The sequence below is a fragment of the Hemitrygon akajei genome, chromosome 2, assembly GCF_048418815.1.
Source record: "Hemitrygon akajei chromosome 2, sHemAka1.3, whole genome shotgun sequence".
In the NCBI taxonomy this organism is placed as follows: Eukaryota; Metazoa; Chordata; class Chondrichthyes; order Myliobatiformes; family Dasyatidae; genus Hemitrygon; species Hemitrygon akajei.
In genome coordinates, this window is record NC_133125.1 from 1,743,083 (window position 1) to 1,763,450 (window position 20,368).

General features: G+C 43.1%; 1 protein-coding gene across 5 annotated transcripts in view; it reads right to left on the reverse strand.

Annotated features, from left to right (window-relative positions):
- Window positions 1–19,719, reverse strand: part of LOC140738594 (uncharacterized) — a 156,063-nt gene extending 136,344 nt beyond the window's left edge. For all 5 annotated transcript variants that reach the window (XR_012101407.1, XM_073066125.1, XM_073066114.1 and 2 more), the window contains exons 1-4: window positions 19,584–19,719; window positions 12,627–12,890; window positions 10,026–10,629; window positions 5,427–5,536 (exon numbers count right to left, since the gene is read on the reverse strand). Coding sequence is in view for 4 of the 5 variants with exons in the window: in XM_073066125.1 (XP_072922226.1) it covers window positions 5,427–5,536; window positions 10,026–10,629; window positions 12,627–12,889 (977 nt within the window). In the remaining variant the exon portion in view is untranslated. The remainder of the gene's footprint in view (window positions 1–5,426; window positions 5,537–10,025; window positions 10,630–12,626; window positions 12,891–19,583) is intronic.
- Between the last annotated feature and the right edge of the window lie 649 nt (window positions 19,720–20,368).

Consider the following 20,368-nt stretch of genomic DNA (forward strand, 5'->3'; position numbering starts at 1 on the left):
AAGACCTACCCTGGTTGGTCCTACTGCAGTGCAAAACCTCGCACTTATCTGTATTAACTTACATCTGTTATTTTTCAGCCCATTTTTTAGCTGATGCAGATCCCCCTGTAAGCCATGATAGCCTTCCTCACTGTCCACTACACTCCCAATCTAGGTGTCATCCATAAATTTGCTGATCCAGTTAACCAATTATCATCTAGATCATTGATATAAATGACAAACAAAAAAGGACCCAACACTGATCCCTGTGGCACACCACCAGTCACAGGCCCCCAGTCAGAGAAGCAACCCTGTACTACCACACTCTGTTCTCTCTCACAAAGCCAATGTCTAATCTATTTATTGTGTTTTTTTGAGAATTATTAAGTTCTTTATCTTATTATATTTTTTTGAGCTGCATCAGATCCAGAATATCAATTACTTTGATTTCCTTTACACTTGTGTACTGGAAAGTACATTAAACAATCCTGAATCTTGAATTTGCTTCCTGGTCCAGATTCCAGGAATTGCAGCTTCTTACGTCTCTAGGCCAGTGGTCCCCAACCACCAGGCCGCAAAGCATGTGCTACCGGGCCAAAAGGAAACGGCGGTATGAAACAATATGAGCCAGCTACACCTTTCCTCATTCCCTGTCATGCCCACTGTTGAACTTGAACACATGTGAGGCCATTACCCACGCAAGGCCATCAGTCGATCATTAACCTATAACTACTCGATGAGTAAAAAACAAACATCACTTGAGAGTTTCTTTGGAAGACATAGTAGGGGACATAAAAGGCCTAACGATGATGATAATGCAGAGACAGCTGAAGCCAAGACTGCAAATAAAAAGCTTCCTTCAACAGAAAATACAACCAGTCGTACATAAAAGGCTTTAATGCGATCAGTGACTCACACGCTCCAAGCCCCCTGTGTGTGATATGTGGAGACAAGCTGTCTAATGAAGCAATGAAGCCCTTAAAACTGCTTTGGCACCTTGAGTCCAAGTACCCTGCACTTAAAGACAAACCCGCTGAGTTTTTTGAGCGGAAAAAAATGTGAGCAAGTGGGACAGAAGCAAGTGCTGAGAGCCACCACCTCCTCAATGCTGCTGCTCTGAGAGCATCGTAGATTCTACCTGCTGCCAAGGACATGTGCCATGAACTGTTGGGAGAAGCTGCAGTAACAAGATGGCACAGGTTTCTCTTTCAGCTGCCAGTTTCAAGGAGAATCGATGACATTGCGGAAGACGTCAAAGCACAGCTGTTGGAACAGCTTAACGAGTCACCATAGTATGCTATCCAGCTCGATGAGTCTACCGATGTCGACAACAAGGCAATACTGCTGGTTTATGTGCGATATATATTTCAAGACGATGTGCACAAGGGTATGTTGTGTGCACTGCCGCTGCCAACTAACACAACAGGAGCAGAACTATTCAAGTCTTTGAATGAATACATGTCAGGCAAACTGGACTGGTCATTCTGTGTTGGAACATGCACAAACAGGGCTGCAGCTATGACTGGACGGCTGTCTGGTTTCACTACCCGAGTCAAAGAGGTTGCTCCTGAATGCCAGTCTACATACTGTGTCATAAACAGGGAAATGCTGGCTAGCCGAAAAATGTTACCTGATCTTAACAGCATATTAAGTGACGTTGAAGTTATCAATCACATCAAAGCAAAATCCCTTAACTCACGTCTGTTTGAGCAGATTTACGAGGAAATGGATGCAGAGCACAAACACCTTCTCTTACACACTGAAGTCAGGTGGCTATCAAGGGGGAGAGCCCTGGCCAGTTTTTGAGTTAAGACAGCCGCGACAGAGATTTCTTTCAGGAAAAAGGTCACCACCAGCAGCACACTTCAGTGACGAGGAGTGAATAGCAAAACTCATTTATCTGTGTGACTTCTTCAACCTGATCAACAAACTCAATTTATCACTTCAGAGGAGAATGACAGCTGTCTTCAAGTTGGCAGATAAAGTGTCTGCTATCAAAGCCAAACTGGAACTATGGGGACAGCAAGTGGACAGGGGCACATTTGACATGTTCCCAACATTAGCTGCGATTTTGGGAGAGACTAAGGCTGCACCGTCCTTCTCACAGCTGGTGCACGATCGCCTACTTTGCTGTCAACAGAATTTGAGCGTTACTTCCCAACCACAAATGACCCAAGACGTGCAAAGGAATGGGTCCATGACCGATTTGTGAATATCCCCGGTGAATCACCAACGTCAGCACGGGAAGAAGATCAACTCCTCGAGCTTGCAAATGACAGTGGGATGAAAAGTACATTTGACATAACATCACTGTCGGCATTCTGGATCAAAGTCTGAATATCCTGAGATAGCCACAAAAACACCAAAAACATTGCTTCCATTTCCAACATCATATCTCTGCGAAGCGGGGTTTTCTGCAATGAAAACTAAATTGCGGAATAGACTGGACATAAAGAACCCCCTTCGAGTATCGCTGTCTCTCATCACCCCTCAATGGGACCGTCTTGTTGCAGGGAAACAAGCCCAGGGCTCCCACTGATATTGGTGTGTTGCAATTATTTTATATTTTCTTATGAGGAAACTATGCGCCATGTGTTTAATATCAAAACATTACTTAAAATGTTATGATGCTATTGACTTATAATTGACTATATTCACGCGAGGAAAATACGCGCTGTGTGTTTAATATTAAATTTGTTAAATAAACCCTTTTAGAAACAAAATTGAGTGGATTAGCCACTTATAAGTGACTTATAGTTGACTTACACCTACATTCTGGTCGTGATTAACACCCACACCTCCCCCACCATCGGCCAGTCCACAAGAATATTGTCAATATTAAAACGGTCCGTGGTGCAAAATAGGTTGGTGACCCCTGCTCTAGGCTGAGTAATGCTGACTACAAAACTGCTGGATTGCTCCAAAATCCCATTTGCATTCTTCAGGAGAAATCCATGCTCAGTACACTCTGAACGAGGCTCCAAACCCACACATGATCGACTATTTAAAAACTAAAAATTACCATGTGAAATGGCCTTGGCATTGTCAAAGACGCCTCCCATCCATCCCACAATCTAATTAACCTCCTCTCGTCAGGCAGAAAGTATTGCAGAATGAGACCAAGGATTGTTTGGTTTGGTAACAACTTCTTTCCCCAGGCTGTAAGAGCTCTGAACACCCTACTACCACATTATTTATAAACAGCACAAGTGGCAGTATTACTGTTGTACATTTAACTATATGTTGTCTATGCACTTTATGTCAACTTGCACATCTACAGAATATATTTTTATCAGTTAACATTATTGTGTTAATATTATTTTATGTGCTCTGTTTAAGCACTCTGTTTTGTATCTTTGCTCCTGAGGAATGTTATTTCACTTAGTTGTATGCACATGCTTGGTTAAATGACAATAAACTTGACCCTGAACATTTCAGTTTCCCCAACCAGAAACCCTGGATGAACCATGAGATCTGCAATCTACTGAGGGCCAGATCAAGTCTGGTGACCAAGAAAGTTACAATAGGTCCTGGTACAATCTCCAGAAAGTCATCTCATATGAAAAGTGGCAATTCTGGAATAAACTTGAATTAACGAAGGATGCTCAAGAGTTGTGGCAGGGCAACATTGGCAATAAGAGGGCTTTGCTTTCAGATGAGCTCAAAGCCCTCTGTGTTTCTTTGACTGTCAAAACATGAAAGAACCATCATGCAAACAGCTTTCAGGAAGGTGAACTCATGAAAAGCATCTGGCCTAAACCGGGTACCTGGCCAAGTTTTAAAGATCTGTGCTGATCAACTGGCTGGAGTATTCACTGAGAACTTTAACCTCTTGTTTCATCATTCCGAGGTACCCAACTGCTTCAAGCAGAATTCAATTATATCACGTTCTAAGAAAAGTGTGGTAACCTGCCTCAATGACTATCAATCAGTAGCACTTACATCCACAGTGATGAAACATATCAACCCCTGCCTGAGAATAAACTTGGATCCTCTCCAATTTGCCTACTGGAGCAACAGGTCCGCAGCAGGTGCCATCTCATTGGCTCTTCACTTAACCCTGGAGCATCTGGACAGCAAAGCTCAATGCCTCGCTGTGCAATTGGATCTTTGATTTCCTCACTTACAGACCCCACTTAGTTTGGACTGACAATATCTCTTCAACAATCTCCATTAGCACAGGTGCACCACAAGACTGTGTGCATAGCCCCCTGCTCTACACTCATGACTGTGTGGCTAAGCACAGCTCCAATGCCATATTCAAGTTTGCTGATAACACCGTTGTTAAAGGCAAAATCAAATCAGCATATTTGAATGACAAAGGATGAAAATCTGGATGAGAGGTGCCATGGCAACAACATCTCAGTCAATGTCAGCAAGTCCAAAGAGCTGATTATTGACTTCAGGAGGAGGAAACCAGAGGTCCATGAGGCAGTCCTCATCGGAGGACCATAAGTGGAAAGGGTCAGCAACTTTAAATTCCCCAGTGTTATCATTTCAGAGGACCTGTACTTGGCCCAGAAATTACAAGGAAAGCACGGCAGCACCTCTACTTCCTTAGGATTCTGAAAAGATTCAGCATGACATCTAAAACTTTGACAAACTTATACAGATGTGTGGCAGAGAGTACATTAACTGGCTGCATCATAGCCTGGTATGGAAACACCAATGCCCTTAAACAGAAAATCCTACAAAAAGTAGTGGATGCGGCCCAGTCCATCGCGGGTAAAGCCCTCTCAACCACTGAGCACATCTACATGATGTTGTTGCAGGAAAGCAGCATCCTTCATCAGAAATGCTCACCACTCAGGACATATTCTCTTCTCGTTGCTGCCATCAGACAGAAGGTACAGGAGCCTCAGGACTCACACCACAAGGTTCAGAAACAGTTATTACCCCTCTCATTTATTCTGTAACTATTTGAAAACAATAAAAAAAGTTTAAAAAAAAACCATCAAGGTCTTCAACCAAAGGGGATAACTACACTCAATTTCACTTGCCCGATCACTGAAATGTTCCCACAACCTGTGGACTTACTTTCAAGGAGGTTTCATCTCATGTCCTCAATATTTATTGCTTACATACTTATTATCATTTCTTGCTTTCTGTACTTGCAGTTTGTTGTCTTTTGCACATTGGTTGAACACCCAAGTCGGTGCGGTCTTTCATTAATTCTATTATGAATATTATTCTATAGTGAATTTATTGAGTATGGCCACAGGAAAATAAATTTCGGGGTCTATATGCTGATGTGAGATATCTCTCTCACACACACACACTTACTTTGATAATAAATTTATTTTGAATATGCCACTCAATTGTCAGCTTCACATTCTCACAGAGTAAGGAGAAATGGAAAATAAGTTCTGGCTTTAATAGATGCTCAACTCATAGGGAAAAAAAGATTAAATACAACTAAATGCTCAGAATATTACTAGGTCACTTACAGCATTGGATTGGTATCAGGCAGGTAGTAGATGAAGTCTCTCATTGTCATTTTGGTACGTTCTGGTGGGTTACTGGCTTCCCAAACTGGAACAGATTCCCTATGAGCTTTCTACAATAGTCCAAATAAGACAGATTGTTTAACAGCACATTATCATCAGAAAATAGTTAAGAATGACAACATTGGTGAGTAAAACTTAAAACAAATATGCAAAGAAGAAATCTGTTATCAAGTAGTAATAATACATTTGAATACAAAGTGGATCAGATCACCCGCCTTGCAATCTAAAGTGTGTTTACGTAACAAGTTAAATATCTTTTCATAGGACACAGAACAGAGGAACAAGCCCTTCGGTGTATGATGTCGATACCAATGATGTTAATTGAAACTAATACCATCTACCTGCACTTGCCCTATACCCCTCCATTCTCCAGCTAGTCATGTGCCTGTCTAAATGCCTCTTAAATGTTACTGTCTTATCTTCTTTTATCACTTGCTGGGCAGTATGTTGCAGGCACGTACTACGCTCCTGGGTTTAAAAAAAAAAGATCTCCCTTAAGCTTACCTCCCTCACCTTAAATTTACTGTATGGCCTTTCAACTTCTGACATTTCCATCCCTGGGGAAAAAACCTCAGACTATTCACCCACCAATAATTTTATACATTTTATCAGGGGCCCCTCAACCTCTAAAGCTCCAAACCAACCCCAGTTTGCCCATCATGAAGTTTTAAGGGTATTGGGGAAGTAGGAAATGATTCTTGGACTCTTGTAAATAACGGGTTAAAATTGCGTACAAACTTCTGTTTATATTCTGCCCTGAGTAATCCACCTGAGGCTGGTTTCAAACTCACGACCTTGCATATGTCTCCTGACTATGTTATGCTCTGCGAATTGGGTTCTGCTTATCGGTCGCACACATCCTACCTTATGGTTTTGCAAGAATTGAGCTAAGTAACTTCGTTATTTAGGGAAAGGGAGGACTCACTGGCAAGGATAGGAATGTACATGTCTCTAATTAAGTCAAGGCCTAGCAAAGGGAATAACTGATAATGACTGGACAGTACGTCCACCTGTAATTAAAACCTTGATTTAGTGGACTCTCTTATCTAAGTAATTATTTTTTTCTCCAACAGACTTGGTGGGAATACCAGTTGAACTAAGTGCTCTTTGTCTTTCGAGTTCTATAAATTGTAACTTTTCTGCACATTAGACAGTGGTCTGATACGAGCCCCCGGGGGGAGGAACTCTGTCCCTCTGGTTTTGGTTCTGCACCTCTAGCTGGTTGAGTTTGAACAAATAAACTGGTGAAAAGGATAAAGTAAAGAACAGTTTGAGGTGTGGTTATTGATCCAGCGAATTTGTTTACATTTGGTGCCGTGACTTGGATCCCAACATAGGGAAAGCCCCTAAAGGCTAAATAAGTGACAGGGGATTCCAGGTGAGTGTAAATGGGCGGTGGGGTGCCCCAAGGTGTTTTACCTCTGACCGTCCCTTCCACTCATTCGAAAAACTCCTGCCCCTCGCCCCGAAGAACCTGTACCTTGACAGGATCCAGCAAACCACAAGGGTCAGGATAATAAGGTAAGCAGTTGTTTTATGAGTATTAAAGTCTGCAGGTGCTGAAGAATTAGGCAACAGGTCTTTGGCCTGGTCGATTAAACTGTATAATTGAGTCGACTTAACTAATTGGACAATGGGCAAGGAAAGGCCCGATCTATTTCTATAACTGGGCAACAGGTCTTCGGTCTGGTCGATTAAACTATATAATTGAATGACCAGCACAGGATGGGACAAACGTTAGATACAGAGGGGAAAGGGACTCCCCTGCAACCTATCCGGATGTTAAGTGCAGTGCTAACAAAGAAACTGGGAAATGGTGTGTGGCCACCAGGGGGAGCTTGGGATATAACTCCTTGAGAACAAGCAGTAAATTTAATTTGGAAAACGAATTGCAGTAAAAAGTGGAAATTATTGATTAAAGAATGGAAAGATAAACTGATACCGAATGGAATAGTACTTTACTGGCCAGCTGGAGGAACAATGCACGTGATAAAGGGGTGTAGAGGTATGTACGTCAGAAGGAAATCCCAAGAGTTGAGAAACATTAAAGGCAGAGTGTGAATGGGTAGATGGGAGAAGAAAAAGAGAACGAGAGAAACAAAGGAAACAGGCAAAGGCAGATATGGATAGGAAGTTTTAGATCGGCAGTGCCACGCGCAAGATCCAGGGCCAATACGGGATCCTGAACCCATGGCTGGCACACCAACCCTGTTTGAGGACAGTGACCACGATGAGGATTGGGCACCCACCTTACCGGAGCCAAGTGCACCCAGTGCTCCCGAACCCCAATCCTCCCAGTACTGAGAAACGGTGGCCGCTCGAGTAAAAAAGCAGCGGCAGGGAAGGGGAGGCTCCCTATACCCTGAGATCCAGGAAGGGAATACCAAGGATTATTCCAAGACAGGGAGGGAAGAATCCAATAAAACCCAGGAGTTAATGGCTCCACTAAGACAATTGCCCACCCGAATGCTGCCCAGTCCACGAGCAGTGGAGGAGGGACAGCCCTCAGTAATTCCTGTGTATGCACCCTGGAAGTCTCAAGAAATGATAATGATCATGAAACAGGCCCCAGATAGAAAAGAAAAACCAGCACAGTTTGCTCAGTATGTCCGCAGTACTATACAAATGTATAATGCGACCCCGCAACATTTATTCGGTCTCTGCTGCATGATTCTCTCAGCTGATGAGGGGCGGAAATGGAAGGCAGAATTAAGATATCAAACCTGTCAGGAGTTACAGGCGGGAATCCATAAGAAGAACGAACAGACAGATCAGATTATTCAAGCCTTAGAGAGGGCTCTCCAACAACCTGTAAACATCACTAAAATACTTGAATGCAAACCTAAGCCTGGGAAATTGGGACCAGACTAACAGGAGCGATTTGTGGCCTGCCACGGCACTTTTGCAGGAGACCAAGCCTCTAATAATTCCGTCCCCCAGTTTAATGAGCCAACATGATTAAAATAAATAATATGGATTGGCCTGACAATGGCCGAAATCGAATGCAATGAGCTTTGACATATTACTGGGACCCAGCTTTCGAATCTCGATCAACACCAAAGGGAACTAATATTAAAGGTGAATATGTTCAGCAGGAAGGAGGATACGAATGGGCTATATCTGGGGATCAGAAATGGGAACAAAAACCTACCAAGGGACAGGTGAGGACAACAACTTGTTTAGAAATTGACAAACAAGGATGCTTCACCTATCATCCCACCAGCCTCCGGATCCAGCATATTATCCTCTGCAACTTCCACCACCTTCAACAGGACCCTACCACTAAGCACATCTTTCCCTGTCTACCCCTTTCTGCTTTTCGCAGGGATCGTTCCCTCCGCGACTGCCTGGTCCACACGTCCCTCCCCACAGATCTCACACCTGGCACTTATCCCTGCAAGCTACACCTCCTCTCTTACCACCTTTCATGGCCCCAAACAGTCCTTCCAGGTGAGGCAACACTTCACTTGTGAGTCTGTTGGGGTAATCTACTGCATCCGGTGCTCCCGGTGCGGCCTCCTCTACATCGGCGAGACCCAACGCAGATTGGGGGACCACTTCGTCAAGCACCTCTGCTCCATCCGCCACAACATACAGGATCTCCCAGTTGCCACTCACTTCAACTCTGCTTCATATTCCCATTCGGATATGTCCATACATGGCCTCCTCTACTGCCATGATGAGGCTAAACTTTGGGTGGAGGAACAACATCTCATACACCATCTGGGTAGTCTCCAGCTCCTTGGTATGAACATCGAATTCTCCAACTTCCGGTAATTCCCTCCCTCTCCCTTCCCTTCCACAATACCCCCTCAAGCCCGAGGTAACGTTTTAGGTGGATGGAGGCTGTTTTGTGGATGCAGCAGGGAAACGATGTTCTGGCTATGTGATAGCGACGGACAGTGAAGTAATTGAGCAGGCCTCCTTTGAAATAGCTGTCTCCGCCCAGAAGGCTGAGCAGTTTGCTCTGACTTGTGCCTGTATCCTAACAACAGACTAAAGTGCAAACTTTACACAGACTCCCGTTATGCATTTGGAGTTATGGGATTCCTGACTTCCTCTGACCACCCCATTAGTAATGCTATCTTATAAACAACTTACTCACCTCTCTATAGCTACCTCTAGTTCGGCTATTATTAAATGTGCGGCCCATACTGGGGAATCTGATGAGATATCTAAGGGTAATGCTAGGGCTGATGCAGTGGTCAAACAGCCAGCCTTGAACCGCACACTCCTGATCCCCTCAGGAAATAAGCAGGCCTCTATTAGACCTGACCCACGGATGGGTATGCCAGATATGGGGGAAATACATACGTTCCAGGGGGACGCCCCAGAAGGAGAGTGCGAGAGTCCTAAATGCTTACACAACATTGTGTGCCGAATGGCCTGTTCCTGTAGTGCACTGTTCTATGTTCTAAACAAGTCACACCATTATTGTGATTGCTTAAAGCCTGATTGATTGATGAGATGCTTTTACTGGCTACTATTGAAATAACTGTCAATGACAGATTCACCCTTTCAATACATTACTAAAATTACCTTCTCTCTCTTCAACTCCTCCTTCATCATTTCTCGCAGTTTTCGAGCTTTCTGGAGCCTTTCTAGGTCAGATGGAATTTTTGCATTTTTAGGCCGTGCCGGTGAGACACTGGGTGATGGTACAATTCCTTTTGTAGGTGTGCCACTCGGTGTTATCCTCTCCTTAAGAGGCGAAGATAGTACTTTCCGTGTCACTGGCAGTCGGGTAGAACTCACCCCAACAACTGACTCTTTGTGCAGAGGGTTTTTAACGGGAGAGAACTGTGGTATTTGAGGAATTGGGGTTTTCTTTTCTGGCAGTTTAATATTTGGTCCTGAAGAGGGCTTCCGCTTTTCTGGTGATTTAGCAAGTGTTTTCTCAGTGGTGGTGATCTGCGATGGAACAGAACTATCTGGGAATGATACCACATTGGTCACAGGAGTTAAAAGACTTTGTTGCTGAGGAGATTTTTCTGTTAGGTTGATCGACTGCTGCATAGACAAAGATGTTGATCTTGGTTTGACCAAATTTGGCATGGTAGAGAAACGTTTCCTTCTTTGCAAAGGTGCCATAGATGGCTTTCCTTGAGCTCCAGACTCTCCAGTTTTATCAGCTTTTTCATTCCTTCAAAGAAAATTCACAATTTTTAATTTTATAGAATACACACAAAAACTGACAAACATGTAAGAAAAAAATCCTCTAAATGTTCTTTGAAAAGTTTTGTCAATTAAAATAAATATTGAAAGGCCAAGATAGAGTGGATGTGGAAAGAATGCTTCCTATTTGAGAGTGCCTTGGACCAGAGGACATAACCTCTGAATACAAACACATCGCTTTAGAACAGAGATGAGGAGTAACTTCATTAGCCCGGGGGTTGGGGCAGGGTTAAAGCAAAGGTTGATATATTCTTGATTAGTCAGGGCTTCAAAGGTTAAAGGAAAAAGGCAGGAGAATGGGGATGAGACGGATAATAAATTAGTCATAATTGAATGGTGGAGCAGACTCAATGGGCTGAATGGTGTGTCCCGTGCTGTACTGTTCTGTGTTCTGCATTTCAAAAATGTCTGCACTTCCAATACAATTTTCACTCCTATGTGGAACAGTGGTTTGATTTTGTTGGTAATGTTCTTTTACTTAGCAATTGTTTTTACCAGTTTACACAACTGCTGATTAGAAAACTATTCCTTTATATCCCTTTCCTTTATTCTTCCACCTCATGTAGACCAACTGATTCCTCAAGTCACTGAAGAATTAAACATTCTACTGAGTACTCAAGTAAGATAGATTTTAGTTTGTAAATTATCTTTTGAAAAAGAAACAAAAAATAGAAAAGAAAAGAGGCCATTTGACCTTCTGTTCCTGGGCCATATCTCAATAAAATCATGACTGATCTCCCACTTGATTGCTCCGTTTCATCCCCCTGCCTCACCAATATCCACTCTCACTCTATGGCTTCGCTGTTGAGGCTATCTACATGTGCTGTGTAGATGGCCCCAACAGTCAAGCCTCTCCGGAATCAATGAGAATTGTAGGGATACAAGCAGGAAGGAAAATGTACATTTTTTATTTAATGTGTTTAATTATTGAAATGTTAGGGTAATGGTTTATTACTGTCACATTTGTATTACATCTATCCAGCTAATTCCAAACATAAGTACATTGAGGTAATAACAAAAAGAAAAGCAATTTTTGATTTTATGGTTTGTAAATCAAGAAAAAGAAATTTTTTAAATGAAAATTACATTTTGCTACCTCAAACATTTTCGATGTTTTTCTTTGAATAAATAAAAACATTTCGAACACATGACAGTTTTAAATGTCAGCAAAGTTGGGGAAAGAGCTTTGCCAGTTTTCCACCCCAGTACTCAGTTGTTTATAAAACCATTAGACATAGGAGAAGTAGGCCATTCAGTCCATCGAGTCTGCTTCACCATTCAATCATGGCTGATATATTATCCCTCTCAACCCCATTCTCCTGTCTTCTCTCCATAACTTTTGATGTCCTGACTAATCAAGAACCTCACAAGTAGGTTTCTGCACTAAGTCATTCAGGCCCTGCCACCACTGCACTCTGGGATGTTTCAATCAACTTCAAACACGGAGTGATAGCTGTCAGTGAGACGAGTAAATTAAATACAAAAACCCATTATACCGTCAATGGAATTCTGTCCAAACTCAGCAGCTCACAACAGCCTTCTCTATCGGTATGTCCCAGTTATTTGAAGGATATACTGAGCTACCAGGGAAGTTCATAACCCTAACTTTGGAAGTCAGCACCCATTTGTGCCTGGTTTTCTGTCATTAATCACAGCATGTCATCCCATATCAATATCCAGAATTCTCCCATGAAATGCACTTAATTCCCGTACAACCATGGATATGCAGGACTCTTAAAATTATGATTGGATAATTAGCTAAAATATTTTATAACTAATCTGTTTATTCAAACACAGCAAAAGAAACACATCCCTTTAGTAGGAACATTCTGACTGCAATATTGAGACATACAGATGATAGTGAACCAGCAACCTACAGCTGATACAACTAATTATGTAGAACAAGGGGTGTGATAACTACAATTATGCTGCTTTTGCACTATATTGAACAGAATCAATACAAACTTGTTAAGTGGAACATTTTCCTGCTGTTCATCCAGGTCATCTCTGTCTCCATGTTCAACACCTGCACTGGGCAGTGGTGTCACTGGCAATGGCCCAATAACAGCTGGAGTTTCAACAGCTTCTTTCTCATTGGAAGGTTTTCCTTCAGAGATTAGCTGCTGGTCTGAAGTACAAGTCTTGTCATCCCCCTTGCCAGTTTGTGATGGAACCCTTCCACCCGGTTTCACATTGGGTCTTATGCTGAGTCTTGAGCGACGTAACATTCTGTAAGGTATAAGAAATAATCAACTGTAAAATTTTACACAATCAACCGCCTTCAAATGAATTTCTGAATATTCCCATTTTCAAATTTTACCTTCCCTAATCTGGAATCAGAAAATATGTTCATTCAAACCACAGAGGCACTTTAAAACTATTTTAATTTAAATTTTAAAATTAAAATTATACATTAAAATTATTCCAATATTGTCAAAAATCTCTAACTGAACAGGTTAATTTTCCAGATTTTCTTCTACATCACTGGGTTTAATTAAATCATTGTCCACCTCCTGTTGCCACTTGCCATTTAGTAGGTCAGGACTATTTTAACCTCAGTACACAAAGCATTACAAATACCTGGGTCAGGGTGGACAGGCCAAGTGCTCTCCTGATCAGAATATGCAAATAATCTTCCGTAACAATTCAGTGATTCGACACATCGACAGCTGATGGATCCAGGAGGAACTACAGCTTCTACCCAACAATCAAAGGAAGGTGACATTGATAGCATTGTCAAACAGCACCTACTCACCAATGCCTAGTTTGTTTTTTTATCCCCAGAACCTCCCTTGGTCCAAATAGACCATAGAGGTGAATGGTCTGGAATCAGACCTCATACAAAAGAAGATAGTTTAGTCGTTGGATGTCATCGTCATTGCCGAAGTTTCTCCCGAAGTGGGGGGTGTGCATTGATAACTATTCAACATTCAAATCCATTCACTATTTTGCACTACTTGGCATTCGCAGCGGACCGATCAATCCGTAGAGACAGAGAGCTTCGCACAGGTCAGGAGAAGAGTTTAAAAGAGAAGCATTTTGCAGGGCTCAGCACATTAGAGGCAGACGAATCAATTCACACTCTGAGCGACCTTAGTACAGGTCGGGGCCAAGAATTTTAAAAGGGATCGTTTTGCGGGGCTTGCTGCATTAGCAGCAGACCAATCGATTCACAATTTATTAGCAGGAGTAAATAAAAGTAAAGCAGGGTCAGAGCAGCCATTGTGGGAGTGGACCAGTGTAGGAGTGGGAATGAGGATTTGGCTCAAGAGGCTTCAGCGAGGAGGTACAGGTAAGTAGCAGGTAAGGCTTTTGTAGTGGTTGAATAAAAACTCACTAAATTACAGTGAATTAAATGTACAGATGATGTAGGATCAGGTGATTGCTGTCGCTGCATGATGTGGGAGCTGGTGGTACCACTGTGGTTCCTGGTGACCACATCTGCAGCGAGAATTGGCTGTTTGAGGAACACAGGCCCAAAGCTGTTGACCTGGAATTTGAGCTTCAAACACTGCGGCATATCAGGGCGGGGGAGAGAAGAGTTACCTGGATTCTCAGTTTCAGGAGGTAGTCACACCCATTAGATGAGCTGCCTCAAATCCAGTCTGTAGTCAGGAACAAGAGAGTGTGACTGTGAGTGAGGTGGGTAGTGGGATCCAAGAGACAGTGCTGGAAGAGCCTCAGCCCTTGAGCTTGACCAACAGGTCTGAGATTTTTGTTCCTTGTGTGGATGACAGTGGGGGCTGTAGGAAGGATGATACCCAAACTGTGGCACTGTAGTTCAGGGTGCCATTCAAGAGGAGGCAGAGAAGAGAAATGTAGTTTTAATTGGGGATAGTATAGTCAGGGGAATAGACAGAGTTCTCTGTCACGAGGATGGAGCATCTCAAAGGCTGTGTTGCCTGCCTGGTGCCCAGGTTCAAGACATTTTACCTGACCTGCAGAAGAATTTGCAGTGGGAGGGGAAGACCACATGGGTACCAATGACAGAGGTAGAACAAGGAAAGAAGTTCTGCTGAGGGAATTTGAGCAGCTAGGGACTAAATTAAAGAGCAGAACCAAAAAGCAGAAATTAATCTCTGGATTACTACCTGAGCCACATGCAAATTGGCAAAGGATGAAGAAAATTAGAGAGTTAAATGTGTGGCTGAAGGATTGGTGTGGGAAGTGGGTTTGAATTCATGTGAAATTGACACCAGTATTGGGGAAGAAGGGAGCTGTTCCAAAGGGACGGGCTCCACCTGAACCATGATGGGACCTATATCCAAGCGATTTGCATAACTAGGGCAGTGGATAAGGCTTTAAACTAAATAGTAAGGGGATGGGTTCAACGGACTGGAAAAGTGTGGATAAAGCTAAAGAAAAAACAAAAGTGAGAAAAGCAAGAGTGGAGTGAAAAAAAGTAAAGTGCAAAAGAGTAAAAGATTACAAGGTTTTAAAAGCACAATGAGTGTAAGGGTACTTTATTTGAATGTCCATAGTACTCAAAACAAGGTCAGTGAACTTGTGGCTCAAATCAGTAGAAAGGGGTATGATTTAGTGGCCATTGCAGAGTTTGGTTGCAAGTTGGAGAGGATTGGGAATTAAATATCCAAGGATAGGTAATATGGAAGGATAGGCAGGAAGGTAAGGGAGGTGGGGCGTGCTCTTAATTAAAGATGAGATCAGTGTTATAGTGAGAGACGATATAAGATCTAAGGAGCAGAATGTTGGGTAGAGATTAGGAATAGTAAAGGGAAACAAAAAATCACTGGTGGGAGTTGTCTATCAGCCACTGAATAATAACATTACAGTGGCACAGGAAATAAACCAAGAAAAATCTGAGGCAAGCAAGAATGGAACATCAATTATCAGGGGGGACTTTAACTTGCATATAAATTGGGTGAATCAAGTTAGTTGAAGCAGTCTTGAGGAGAATTTCATAGAATGCATCTGTGATAGCTTTCTTGAACAGCATGTTACCGAACCTGGAAGGGAACATGCTATCTTAGATCTGGTCCTGTGCAATGAGACAGGTAAAATTAGTGATCTTGTAGTTAGGGCTCCTCTTGGGAAGAGTGATCACAGTACGATTGAATTTCTCATACAAATAGAGGGTGCAATAGTTCAAACTAAAACCAGTGTGTTATGCCTAAACAATGGAAACTACAATGGGATGAGGGAGGATTTGGCAAGTGTAAACTGGGAAGAAAGACCTTAACTCCGAGTGGAGTCATCGGGACGCTGTCATGACGGCGCTTTTTTAGCAAGCTTTCTTGATTTTACGAAGCCGAGTTGCTAGCTTGATGCTCAACCCAGCACCGATGGAAAGCATGCAAGGGAGCCGGCTGGGTTCGAACTTCGCTCCAAAGTCCTGCACCAATGCCACTACGCCACCAGCCGGCTATAGACTGGGAACACCGACTATATGGTGGGACAGTTGAGGAACAGTGGAAGACTTTCAAATCACTCTTTCATGGTGCTCAACAAAAGTATATTCCAGTTAATAGCAAAGACAGTACGGGTGGGGACAGCCAGCCTTGGATAACTAAGGAAATAAAAGAAGGCATCAAACTAAAAGCTCATGCATACAAAGTCACCAAGAGTAGTGGGAAACTGGAAGATTGGGAAAACTTTAAAAAGCAACAAAGTACCACTAAACGAGCAATAAAGAAAGGGAAGCTAGATTATGAAAATAAACTAGCACAAAATATAAAAACGGATATTAAAAGTTTTTATAATTATATAAAGCAGAAAAGGGTAGCTAAAGTGAACGCGTCCTTTGGAGGACAAGAAAGGGGAACTGATGTTAGGTAATGAGGAAATGGCCGAGGCTTTGAATGACTATTTTATGTCCGTCTTCACTGGGGTGGTAAATCTGTAGAATGTGTTGTCACAAGTGGCTGTGGAGGCCAAATCATTGGGTGTATTTAAGGCAGAGATAGATAGGTTCCTGATTAGCCAGGACTTCAAAAGGTATGGGGAGAAGGTAGGGGAGTGGGGATGACTGGAAGAATTGGATCAGCCCATGACTGAATGGCGGAGCAGACTCGATGGGCCAAATGGCCTACTTCTACTCCTATATCATGTGGTCTTATGGTCTTAAAATGTACACATCAACTACATTTCAAATGTTATCTAAAGCATTGACAAACAGCTGTTTAACATTGCCAATGTACTATAAGCAACATACACAAAAAGCATTGTGTTTGGTTCTGGTCGCCTTAAGGATGTAGAAATTTTAGAGGGGATGCAGGAGATTTACCAGGATATTTCCTGGATCAGAGGGATGTCTCATGAGGAAAGATTGAGCAAACTGGGCCTTATCTCCTTGGAGTAAAGGAGGATGAAAAGTGACTTGATAGAGTTGTATAAGATGATAAGAGGTCTAGATAGAGTGAACAGCCAGCGAATATTGCCAGGAGGCAATAACACAGAACATATTTTAAAGGCGACTGGATGCGATCTCAGAGATATTTTTGTTTACACAGAATGGTGGTCCATGGACCTGAGCAAGGACTTGGACCCATTGCAATTTGCCTATCGCTACAATAGGTCAATGGCAGACGCAATCTCAATGGCTCTCCACGTGGCCTTAGACCACCTGGATAACACAAACACCTATGCCAGGATGCTGTTCATCCACTACAGCTCAGCATTTAATACCATCATTGAGAAGTTGCAGAACCTGGGCCTCTGTACCTCACTCTGCAATTGGATCCTCAATTTCCTAACTGGAAGATCACAGTCTGTGTGGATTGCTGATAACATATCCTCTTCGCTGACAATCAACACTGGTGCACCTCAGGGGTGTGTGCTTAGCCCACTGCACTACTCTGTATATACACATGACTGTGTGGCTAGGCACAGCTCAAGCACCATCTATAAATTTGCTGATGATACAATCATTGTTGGTAGAATCTCAGGTGGTGATAAGAGGGTACACAGGAGTGAGATATGCCAACTAGTGGAGTGGTGCCGTAGCAACAACCTGGCACTCAACGTAAGACAAAAGAGCTCATTGTGGACTTCAGGAAGGGTAAGACGAAGGAATCCTCATTGAGGGATCAGAAGTGGAGAGAGTGAGCAGCTTCAAGTTCTTGGGTGTCAAGATCTCTGAGGATCTAACCTGGTCCCAACATATTGATGTAGTTATGAAGAAGGCAAGACAGCGACTATTAAGAAGGAGATTGAAGAGATTTGGCATGTCAACAAATACACTCAAAAACTTTTATCGATGTACCGTGGAGAGCATTCTGACAGGCTGCATCACTGTCTGGGGGGGAGGGGCTACTGCACAGAACCGAAAGAAGCTGCAGAAGGCTGTAAATCTAGTCAGCTCCATCTTGGGCATTAGCCTACAAAGTACCCAGGACGTCTTTAGGAGCAGTGTCTCAGAAAGGTAGCGTTCATTATTAAAGACCTCCAGCACCCAATGCATCCCCTTTTCTCACTGTTACCATCAGGTAGGAGGTACAGAAGCCTGAAGGCACACACTCAGTGATTCAGGAACAGCTTCTTCCCCTCTGCCATCTGATTCTTTGGACACTACCTTTTTTTAAAAAAACATACAGTATTCCTGCTTTTGCATTTTTTAAAAATCTATTCAATATATGTATACTGTACTGTTTTACTTGTTTATTATTCTTTTCTCTCTGCTAGATTATGTATTGCATTGAACTGCTGCTGATAAGTTAACAAATTTCACGTCACACGCCGGTGATAATAACCGATTCTGATTCGGAACACACTGCTGGGGTGGTGGTAGATGCAGATACATTATGAACCTTTAAAAGACTTTTAAGATCGCAACATGAATGGAAAAAAAATTGGGAGGGGAGGGGCTATGTAAGAGGGAAGGATTAGATTGATTGGAGTTTGCTAAATGCTCAGTACAACATTGTGGGTGAAATAGCATGTACTTTTTAACTGTGCTGCATTGTTCTGTGTTCTAAAAGGTAACATAACCCTCAAAAGCATGCCACTTTGAAATCCATGAAGCATAAACCTTAAGGTTACTAATAAGAGGAAGTGGAAGCATCAATTTAATTGGATAGCATTGGGTATTGGAATTGAGTGTTGGTATGGGTATTGGTGTATTGAGTATGGGCATTGGTATTGGAACCTCACATGACGTTCACTATAATAAACTAACTATAATAGTCATGCAAAAATCACTCAAGGGCCTTTACTGAAAGTAATGATCACCATGCAACCATCACAAACACCTCAGAAGAGAACTTTAAAAAAAACTTCCATTAACTGAAGGCTTCTTTCCTGACTTTCCAAACGACCTGGCTATTATTAAATATTTTAAGATGACGGTGCTATTATTCGATGGCTCACAGGAGTCACCATGCGCACTTGTCAAGTGTGAATCAGCATCACAGCTATATAACTACCGCACTAAGACTCCGGCTCTTTTATTTCACTGCAGCTGCTCAGGGGAGAGATGTCACCCTAAACCCCCGGGCAATATCCCAAGCTCTTCTCCCGCTCTCCAGACCAGGACTGTGCAACACCGAGAGTACAGGTTAAACCTTTTCTGCAATAACTGCGTTGAATTTTATGGCCCCAGAGTAGATGTCAGCCCTGCCTGAGCGGGGAGTGTGCCAGAAGCCCCGGGGAGGAGTAGGGATGGGAGTGGGAAGAGGGAGTCCCATTTCCCGTTATCAGTTCCCACAATAGCCGTCTGTCTGGGTCCCCTCATCGAATTCCTGAGCACATGGAGGCTGTCTGACAGACTGGAATCAGCGTCCACCTTCCCTAAGACAAGTCCTGAAGCCTGGGCACCTCCGCGAAACCCCCAATCCAGCGAAGCCTACAACCTCACCTGGACCTCGAGGCTAGGCCCGGCCTGGTGTCCCCTCCATCAGCCCCGGTTGCTCTCGGGCCTTGGAGTCCGGGCCCACCCGCCTACCCGCTCCAGCTGCGACCACCAACCTGTAATGGGCGCCGGCACGTGTTGTCAGGCGGCATGAGGACGTCAACTTCCCCCGGCTACCGGCCCGGACCACCTCACATCTTCTCCCTGCTCGTCTCCGCCTCAACCCCGACCCTGATCCCGTTCCCAGCAACCACCGGGGACGTCACTGAAAAGGGTTGGACTCCGCCGGGTCCTACCGCTCACCATCCACAAAATGTCAGCCCGACAATTGTCTGATACAATTCACGTTCGTGCTCTGCAGAACCTTTTAAATAGAGCATATGCTGTAAATACTTCTAGACCTGTCCGATTTCAGCTTCCTAAACCGTACATTTGCTTCTTGAAGAAGGGGTTTGTCCCGAAACGTCGACTGTTCCATAGACGTTGTCTGACCTACTGAATTTTTCCTGCGTTTTGTGTTACAATGCTTCCTACATCGGATTTGACTAAACTTTCAACACTCACCTTTTAATAAAAGTCACTCAGGTGTAATACCCTAACTGTCCCTATACAACATCCGTTAATTAGTCTTTCCTGCGCTCCTTGTTCTGTTTATAGTTCTTAAACTGTTCATTCAAATGTTCACATGTATTTCAGTTTGACTACTAGCTGCACTAGTGTCTTGTCTGTTATAGTATTGTCATGTATCCGCGCTTGGCATCAATTCTGGTATAATTTCATATTCTGGCAATAAAGTGATTCGGAACTTTAATTTAAAACTCGTGCATACAAAGTCGCCGAGAGTAGTGGGAAACTGGTAGATTGGGAAAACTTTAAAAAGCAACAAAGAACCCTAAGTGAG